The sequence below is a fragment of the Crocuta crocuta genome, unplaced genomic scaffold (genome assembly GCF_008692635.1).
Source record: "Crocuta crocuta isolate KB4526 unplaced genomic scaffold, BGI_CrCroc_1.0 scaffold323, whole genome shotgun sequence".
NCBI classification, from domain to species: domain Eukaryota; kingdom Metazoa; phylum Chordata; class Mammalia; order Carnivora; family Hyaenidae; genus Crocuta; species Crocuta crocuta.
In genome coordinates, this window is record NW_027536465.1 from 2,390,926 (window position 1) to 2,401,350 (window position 10,425).

The window sequence follows — 10,425 nt, forward strand, 5'->3', positions numbered from 1 at the left end:
AAAAAAAGAGTACATAGTGTATGATTCTGTGTATATAAAATTTAAACACAAGCTGAACTAATGGTGTCAGAATTAGGATAGTGATCACCTTTGGGAGTAGGTGATTCCTGGGAAGGAACCCAGAGGGTCTATGGGCTCATGGAAACTTTCTTTTCCTTGATCTGGATGCTGGTATTGTGTATATGTGTATATATATATACATATACATATATATGTATATATATATATAACTTGTGTTCTCTTGCTTCTATGTTATAATATGTTATATTATTGTTTCTATTGCTTCTATGTTATATAAGCATTTTTGAAAAAGCTACTTTTGACCTGTTGGCCTGTCTAATTATTGAGCCATCCCTCCCTTCTCCAGAGTCAAATCTCTTTCAAACATTATCTTCCAAAAGCCTTGGGGTCATCTTCGGCTCTTCTATTTTTTTTCATACACCACATCCAGTCTAGCATTAAAACTTGTTAGTTCCAGCTTCAAAACATACTGAGTCTGATTGCTTCTCACCATCTCATGGGCACTCTGGTTCATCAACTGCCACTGGCATTATTGCAATGAGCCAACCAGAGGGGCACCCACACTGCTCGGTCTGTTCCCCGCACAGCAGACAGCTTATTTACTTTTCCATCTGAAATCAGATCAGATCATTTCTCTGCTCAAACCCACTCCATTTCATTCCAAATAAAAGTCAGAGTCCTTAAATGTCCTTAAAGGACCTGAACTCTCATTTCTGCTCTGACCTTCTAACTACACCCCTCTGCTCCCTCCACTCCAGTCACATGGGCCTTTTGCCGTCACTTGACATATTCTTTCTTTAGACATTTTACATCGGGGGCGGGGTGGAGGGTGCCTGGGTGGCTCAGTCGGTTAAGTGTCCAACTCTTTCTTTCGGCTCAGGTCATGGTCTCAGTTTGTGACTTTGAGCCCTGCACCAAGCTCTGCGTTGATTCTCTCTCTGCTCCTCCCTCACTCTCTCACAAAAATAAATATATATGACAAATATTATTAAAATTATATTTAAAAAATTTATTTTACATCGGCAGGCCCTCTACCTGGAATACTTTTCTTACAATTATTTCCATGGCTTCCTTTCTCACTTCTTTCAGGTCTTTCTTCAAATCTCTTAGTTTCAGTAAAATTTTCCCCACCAACCTACATAAAATTACCGCCCTCTCTCCCCATCACTTGCTTATTTTTTCCTCAAATAACTTACAATGATTTGACATACTATGTATTTTATTTATTTGTTAATTGTGTGTCTACCCCCACTAATCTATAAGCTAGGGCAGTCACTTACTACTCTCTTCTGAGGTTTTCAACTCCTGTTTGTGTGTTTTCAAATGTGTGTGTGTGTGTGTGTGTGTATTAGTATTTTTACACTGGGAGTGGAGGGCCTTGGAGATTCCTCCTTATTTTGTAAGCCAAGCAACACAATAAAATATTTAATCCAGGATCCATTTCTTATTTGTTTGTTTCTCTGGTAATAAAAAGGTCTTTAAGAATATCTGGAGATTTATATTTAGAACTATCTGGAATAATATTTCAAATAATACTATCTGGAATATATTCAGAATTATCTGGAATAATACTCCAAACTGATAGTGGGTGCTGTAAGACATCACGCATTTCATTTGCAACTTCCCTCCACTCCCTCATCCTGGTTGTCTTTCATAAATGGTTTGTCCATCTGCTCAGTCTCTAAAGCCAGAAATTTGGGGGTCATTCTTTTACTCTCTTTTGTCTCACTGCTATATTCACTTTGGGGACTCAATCAGACAAGAACCATTATCAGGAAAGCCTAATAAATTCATGGCAAGAAAAGGAGTGAGCAGTTTCAACCAAGTCCAAGCAGACATTGCACATATTTAACATATTAGAACTCTGTGTTCTCTTAATTTCTTAGAATAAAATTGCAGGTTCCCCAAAAGATAACAAAATCAGTGGCTGAGCCACACATATTCAAATCCTTATCACAAACTCTCCATCCTTCCTCCCATCTTAGCCAGCGTGGGTGACAGATTCTCCCTTGTGGCCTGATGTGAGCAGTCATGTTGAGAAAGCAAAGAACCGAGGGCATCCAGCCAGAAAAACCCAGGGCCCTGAGTCACACAGCCACAAGGAAATAAATTCTGTCAATAACCTGACTGTGCTTGGAAGCGGCTTTTGCCCACTTGAGACTCTAGATGAAAATACGACCCCATCTGACACCATGATGATAGGCATCCATGTGAGACCCTGAACAGAGGCTCCCAGCTAGGCCCTGCCTCAACTCCTGATCCATGAAAATCATAAGACACTAAATGTGTGATGTCTTGAGTCACTAAATTTGTGGTAGTTAATAACAATAAAAAAGCGAATACAGGGGCGCCTGGGTGGCTCAATTAAGCATCCGACTCTTGATTTCGGCTCAAGCCCTGCATCGGGCTCTGTACTGACAGCTCAGAGCCTGCTTGAGATTCTCTCTTTCTACCCCTCCCCTGCTCACATTCTCTCTCTTCTCCTTCCCCAAATAAATAAACTTAAAAAAAAAAAAAAGAAAGAAAAAAGAACACATACTAGACTGTTGCATGGAAGATTGAAGGAAAATCCAAGCTCAAGTTTTGGCTTCAACCCTTACTAGCATTAACATCGGACCTGTTTCCTCCTCTTTAAAATGAGAGTGATAATAAAACCTGCCTCCCAAAGTTGCTGGGAGAGTGACACGGCAGCACGTGCACAAGAATGAACTTCGTGAGGGAGTAAATATCTCACGTTACTTAAAGCAGCACTGGCACTGAGAGCTAAATGTTACCTGTGAAACCCTGAGAGTGGTCTTCTGCAGGTTGACAGCAAGAGGGAATACCATTTCTACCCAAAGAGTCTCACTCTGCTGGGAGCTGTCCCCCAGAGACCCTGTCATCTTGCCTCTCCATGGAATAGACCAGTTCCTGTCTTCTGATCTGAGTCCATAGACTGAAATATGAGAGGACCCATCTTTAAGAGGCTTGAAAGTCAGAAGCAGTGGGGAAAGGCAGAGGCTGACAACTGTAACTTTGTGGAAATCATAAAAGTAGATGTGGTTTTCGAAAGGACCAAGCCAAATAAAATGATAAGTTTCTCCTGTTTATCATCAGTTATTCTTCGCTAAAAATCAGGTTTTCTTCATGAAGACACTCCTTTTGCATCATTTTACAGGAAAAACCATACTCTGTTAGTCAGCCCAAGCTCCCATCAAATTTCCCAAAATGTTAAATAAAAGGCAGGAAAATAGCCACATGTGAATGGCAAATTAACACGGTGGGTTATAAAATGCTTAATCTATAGTAATTCCTTAATCACCAAATATTCACAATGGTTGGTTACAGGTGCTTTTCTGGCAGAGTGTGGCCGCCATGTGAGTCAGCACCACCCTGGGTCCACCTCCCATTTATTGCCACTGCATGCTTTTCACGACTTCTCCACGTGATTCTAATGATCTATCACTTCTGCTTAGGACTTAAACATGGACGTGTCCCACACTTTGTTCACTTAAAATGTTGCCTTGCACGTTGGGCACCTAAATGAAAATGTACCTGAATACACACTGACAGAAAAATGTTGTGTTGAGAAATACACTCTCTCTGGAGTCTGGACATTTTAATAGTTAAAATCATAACAGATACAGGACTATAACGGAGTAAACATGAAAAGCAAAATTCCAAAAGGCACTTAATGTTCCCTTCAGCGTACTTGCATTGTTTAAACCAGGAAGGCCTTGAATAGGATTAGCTGCAGCCCTTCGGGAAGAGGGTGGAAGAAACAAATTTTAGAGACAGACAAATGGAGTCTGGCTCCTTTCCCTCTCCATTAGTATGTTACTTTGGGCAACATAATCTTTCTGTACCTCATTTTTAGCACTATAGGCCTGTTAAAAGAATACATGTTAATAGATATGAAAACAAAACACTGTCTACAGAATCTAGAACAGAATAGATATTCCATAAGTTTCAGTTCCTTTATATCTCATAAGCACAGGAACTGGGATTTGTTTTCACATACATCATCTATTTTGTGTGTGTGTGTTTACCACCTGTTTATACACAAACTGACAAGAAAGTAGGTCTTCTGGACCACTGGACCTTTCACTGGATCCCAGGGGCTGGATATGCTCTAGAATTCTAAGACTCTATGACTCAATGACTGTGGTTCTGTGGCTGTCGGAGTGAGTAGGGCACCTGCCAAGGCTCATTGCTAAGGACTCCATGTGAGGCTGATGGAAGACCATGATTTTAGCTGTGATGTTCAATCACTTCTTTTAACAGAGCTCTGCCACTGAATCATGGGGTCTTCATCTGAGGTCAAAAGATCGTCCCATATCATGGTGATACAACCAAATGAAACAGTACTGACTGCACTTCCCTATGAGCCTCAGACCTCTCTGCTGGATTTCCTGAAGGGAGAGCCCAAAGTCTTGGGGGTAAGTCCTCCCCCATCCATGGGTTTTCCTGGAAGGGAGAAAGGAAGCTATTTCCCCAAGTGTGTCTGGATGGATGCTTTTTCAGGAAGGGATTTGATTCCCCCTTTTTTCCCTCCCCATTTGTCTACCATGTTTCCTTCTTCATTAATCATAAAAACCTCTAAGTTATTTGCTTGTGCAAAGAAGCAGATCTTCAGCAGAAGAGCCAGTATGTAGCCAATCGTATCATTTTCCTAGGTTTTGATGAACAAGAGAAATGAAAGTTCTGTTAGAAATGCACACAGTTTGCCTTAGAAATGTCTTATTTATACGCGTGTCTTAGAAATGTTTCTGGGGGCTTATTTAACCCTGTAATTAAGAACTTCCCTAGCCCTGCGGGAATCCTAGCACTGTTTCATGTAGAGTTAATACTGTTCTTTGAATCCCAGCAGAGACGAAGGCAGGAAACTGGTATAATTTCCCCCAATATTTTAGCGTGGAGGTGACTTCAGAACCTGGGGGCATGTCCCTTGGTGTTAAAAGCCATTTGGGGAGAGGTTAAACTTCCCCTTCGTGCTGTTACAGGGGTTGGGGGTTCTTTGAAAACTCTATTCAAAGCTTCCCAGTGAGCCACAGTGTAGAAGACAGAGCCAACATTTTTCAGTCATGCATGTACCGAGAGGAGGGCTGTGAACACAGCCTCTATCTTTAGTGCAAGAGTAAAAGTACTACTTTGGGTGGTGCTATAGAGGTGTGGGCTGGGGAAAAACCCAGAAGGCTGGAGGAGGAGCTGTGTCCTGAGAAGAGCCAGCAGCACTGCCAGAGCGCCGTGGAGCGGACTCCTCGCAGCCGCGGGAGCCCGCGGGGTCACTCTCACCTCTGGACAGGCCGTTGCTTGGACACCAGAAGAGACATAAACCTCACCCCAGCTCCTCCACTCTACATCAGCAAACCTCGCAGATTGTTTAGGGAACTAGGCTGAGCCGTAACTCCAAAAGCATATACTGGCTATGGAAACATGTACTCTGTCTGGTGCAGGGTAAACGGTAGTACAGGGGGTAAAATAGGCAGTGAAGGGTGAGGGTGAGAGATGTGAACCTTTAGGACCCAGGTAAGTGCGATGAAGAAGGAGCCACTGGACTTTCTGAAACTCTGAGGGAGGTGGGCAAACGGAAGAGGAAGGCATTCACGTGGAGGGATGTGTGACATAAGCACCGCGGGATGTCCCAGGGGCCCCGGGAGAGTCCCAAGAGGCTGGGGCACCTGTGACCTCATGTACCCATTTCTCTCCTCTCAGGCTATCCAGATCCTGCTTGCGCTGATCATTGTGGGTGTCGGAACTATATTTGCATTTAATTACTTCAATTTCTCCCAGAGATTTCCCCTCGTTTTCCTCACAGGATATCCATTTTGGGGAGCATTTATTGTGAGTATTGTCAGTTAGGAGCTTTTGTGAAATTACTATCAAGACTGGTTTGAACTGCGTCAGGTCCTGGGATGAAGGAGCCCATGAATACGGTCCCCAAGGAGACCAGATAGCCGGTCCCTTCTGTGGCAAGAGAAGCGACTCCATTTGGTCACTGCACTACCATCACCACAGTAATATCGGCCCTTAGGTGTATGGTGTTTAAAAGTGTCCAAAGCCTTGTGTGCAGAGTAAGTCATCTGCTCCTTACCGCCCATCTGGGAGATCAGATGGGCAAATATCCTACATTCTCTTTGGCAAATACGGAAACGGAGGTTGAGAGTAAGTAATTTTTATTTGAGTAGAGCCACCACACAAAGTTCCATTAGTTTCAGGTGTACAATATAGTGATCTGACAAGTTTGTACACGATGCTGTGCTCACCCAAGTGTAGCTAGCCTTTGTCACCATTACAACGTAATTCCACTCTCACTGACTATATGCCTCATGCTGTGCCTTTTATCCCTGTGGCTTATTCATTCCCTAACTGAAAGCCTGTACGTCCCTCTCCTCTTCACCCAATTCTCCATCGCCCCTACTCCCCATCTCTGGAAGCTGTCATTTTGAATTCATTTACCACTCAGAAAACGCATCACTCAATGCACAGATAAATTAAATAATAATTGGATGAGACTACTGTCTCTATTAAAAACCTGCTCTTTTTTTTTTTTGCTATTTCTCTTTTTTATTTTATTTTTTTTTACAAATAGTTTATTGTCAAATTAGTTTCCACATAACACNTTGGAAAAATCTGCTCTTTTGATAAACATAAATATTCCATGCCTTTTCTGTATTCTCCATTTCAAAAACAATTAGTAGTATGTTCATTGTCCAAATGGAAATACTATAATATAAACTACAATTTTCAAACTACACATGCCCCACTGTAGAGAATCAAAAAGGCCAGCTCTCCGCCTCCTCATTTCATGACAGAACTTCCCTAGTGTGACTCTGTGTGACCTGCACACATGGGTCCTAGTGAGGTTCTGGCGTTCTGCTCTTTAAAACTCCACTCTGCACTGAGAAGCTACTCACTGAGCACACAGTCTATCTTTGGCAGTGCTGTAGGTGCTGAGAGCACTGGCAAACAAGGCTCTCTTATTAGGGAGGTGGTGGGCTGCTCTTCTTAGAAATAGATGGACTTTGGGGTCCCTGGGTGGCTTAGTCGGTTAAGCGTCCGACTTTCGCTTAGGTCATGATCTCATGGTTCGTGGGTTCGTGCCCCGCGTCGGGGTCTGTGCTGACTGCCAGCTCGGAGCCTGGAGCCTGTTTCAATCTGTGACTCCCTCTCTCTCTGACCCTCCCCTGCTCACGCTGTCTCTCTCTCTCTCCTAGAAATAAATAAAAAACATTAAAAAAATTTTTTTTAAAAAGAAATAGATGGACTTTGTCATATAATAGGGAAGCTGGAAGTGGAAAAGTAAGAATAACCACAGATACATTATTTCACTTGCACTAAGTACTCAAGACAGAAGTTCCAGATGCCCTGTGAAGATTTAACAGAGGAGTCACCTGGCATGGAGGTCAGGGAAGTGCTTTGCACGTACGCGTTCACTGGGTGAAATGCAAGGAAAGCATCGCCTAGTAAAGACAAACCATGAGTGAAAGGCTTGATATGGGGAAGAACAACAGAAAGAAGACTGGGGCACAAAATGAGGCCAAAACCATAGGACAGAACCAGGTTGTGCTACCCCTTGTGGTCACATTGAGAATATGGACAGTATGAGAACAGGGAAATCCACAGATAATCTTTAAAGAGGAGAGTGACATTTGATGACTTGTTACCTTTAAAACATCATGGGTTTTCTGAGTGGTAAATGAATTCAAGGATGATAACAGCAAACCTGGGACAATCAGCTGAAAGGAGGCTGCAAGAATCCAGGGGAGGAAAGATAGTTCCCTGACCTAGATGGGCTGCAGTGGAGACAGAAAGAGATGGAAAGCTTTGAGAGCGATTTGGAGGTAGAACTGATCCAGTGGTGATCTGTTGTGGGCAGTGAAGTGGAGGGAGGTATCAAAGGCAACTTTCTGATCTCTGCGTGTCACCTTGAGGTCCCTGAACAATGAGACCCAGATGTCCTCAAGGTTCAATACAAATTCCTACAGGAGAAGTCCCCATTCCCAGAATATTCAAGTAAGTAAGGTGCTCAACTCTGAGTGACAGAGCTCTCAGTTTTCCTTGGGTTCTACTAGACCTTATGTTCCAGATAAAAGAAGTGACTGAGATAACTATACTAGATTCCAACCCGTATATCAGCCTTTAGAAAGTTCTGCCCTGAGCGTCTTCCTCCATCTTCTCAGAGCAGACACAGCTCACCATTCCCTCTTCCAGGCCCAGAGTCCAGGATTATCTTTCTATTTAGAGCCCAGCTGGGCCAAACATCTGGGTGGTGTTTTGTGGCCCTTACAGAAGGGCCTGCCTCTCACAGCTGACCCTGGCAAAGGGGTGTTGTTCAGTGCTGAGCATGTCCAATGCAGTATTTCTTCTTACATCAGTGTCTGTCCTCCTTCCTCCCTGATGCTCAAGTGAGAGACTATATAGTTGAGGAGATTCACAGACATAGAGGTTACAACATAATCTCCAAAGGAATTTATATTGTAAGTGAGTCAAACACACTACCTGTTAACTTTTATCTCTTTTCTTCTTAACAGTTTGTTATTACGGGATACATCACAGGAATCAATGAGAACAAGAAATGTATGGTAAGCTACTTTCGCGACTTCTATGTAAATTTAAAACCTCCTCCTTGCTTTACAACATCTTTCTATACAAAGTCTTTAGTAACAAAGGATCTCTCAAGAAAATCTTTAGACATCAAATTTGCACTTCAGGTCATCCCTACCTGCCCATGTCACCATTAGCTCTCACCCTTCTACTGGTTCCCATTTTCATGGCCAAGTAAACTGAAAAGAGTCGCTTGTTGGAAATCATTGTACACGGTTCTTAACTGGGAATAATTTTGCCTCCTCCTGCAGAAATATCTGACAGTGTTTGAAGAAATTTTTAGCTGTCACAACCAGGCGGCAGGGTACTATTATCAGCTAGTGGGTAGAGGTCAGGAATCTTTCTAAACATCCTAAAATGCGCAGAAAAGTCTCCCATAACAAAAAGTAATGATCTAGCCCCAAATGTCTGTAGTGACAAGGTTGAGAAGCTCTACTCTAACCGAAACCAATCCCAGAATCACTGTAATCTCCCTACTCCTCATCCCCACCAATGGAAGCTTTTCTTGGGGACCTGCCCAGGGTCTGAAAGAGTCTGACACTGATAGCAGGTCATTCTGGGGTAGAATCAAGGCTATCACTCATTGCTGTGTCAACTTGAAGGGGAAAGTACCTTCTTCAAAGGGCTATTCTGAGAATTAAATAAGATATTACATACAAAAGATACTTAAAAGTCTGTACTACCTTCTAATGACTCTCATTTTTTAAGGCTACGGATATGTGAGCCTTCTCTTAGAGCCATTCTGTTTTTACAGTCCTCTGCCATTTTCCTCTAAGCATAGCTACAAACTATAGGAAGTTCTAGGGGAGGTGAAAGCCCCCATCTCTTTCCACTCATAGAAATAAGTACAGACAATATAGGTAGAACCCCAAATGCTGTTCTTTTCTCCATATTGGTTCCCTTCAGAGCTGAGGAACGAACTACGGATAGGCAGACCTAACCCTGGCTCACTGAGAGCTATGCAGACAGAGGCAGGCAGGATGGCACAGAGGCTGGCTCACTGAATTGGGCATCAGAAGACCTGGCTTTCCATCCCAGCTCTTCCCCCCAACTGTGGGATTGCTCACCACTGCCAAGTCCCTGAGTTCTATCCAGTTGTGATGTGGGGATAACAGGTGGTGAGCCTGCATCACAAAACTGTAATGAAGATCAGATGAGACAAAAGGCTTGGCATGTTCTTCATAAACTAGAACGTGAAATAGTCATGGGGGTTTGCTTACATAGAAACTTCCTCCCATTAAACGTCCTATGGGAGCCAGAACAGAGCCCAGAAAGAGCAAAAGACTAAGGCTTGAAAGAGACAGAATATCTGTACAGTCCTGTGCATTTTTGCCAAAATGTCTGTTTGTAGTAAAGACCTGTGTTTGGGGCAGGCATTAGGTCATAGTCCTGTGACACTAAGCCACAGCTGCTCCTGGAGAGGACAGGCTGTGTAAATGCATCACTGCATTGCCCGTCGCCACAGGCACAATGCAGTCAAGATATGGCAAATATCTACTGAGTTGAGATACGACCTGTTTCTTTGTTTTTCTTTTAAAAAAGCAGAAGCAGCATAACACCCTCAAGGTCCATCCATGTTGCTACACATGACCAGATTTCATTGTTTCTCATTGCCATGTAGTAGTCCATGGTATAGATAAACCACATCTTCTTGATCCATTCATCTGTTGATGGACACTTAGGCTCTTTCCATGTTTTAGCTATTGTGGAGAGTGCTGCTATGAACATTGGGGTACATGTGCTCCTATGCATCAGCATTTCTGTATCCCTTGGGTAAATTCCTAGCAGTGCTATTGCTGGGTCATAAGGGAGTTCTAT

The 10,425-nt window shown here is 43.0% G+C and overlaps 1 protein-coding gene across 1 annotated transcript in view; it reads left to right on the plus strand.

Moving 5' to 3' along the window:
- The first annotated feature begins 4,175 nt into the window (after positions 1–4,175).
- The window catches only part of MS4A14 (membrane spanning 4-domains A14), a 20,236-nt gene continuing 13,986 nt past the window's right edge, over positions 4,176–10,425 (plus strand). Inside the window, exons 1-3 of the mRNA XM_077748903.1 lie at positions 4,176–4,439; positions 5,716–5,844; positions 8,535–8,585. Coding sequence (XP_077605029.1) covers positions 4,302–4,439; positions 5,716–5,844; positions 8,535–8,585 — 318 coding nt within the window. The 5' untranslated portion in view covers positions 4,176–4,301. The remainder of the gene's footprint in view (positions 4,440–5,715; positions 5,845–8,534; positions 8,586–10,425) is intronic.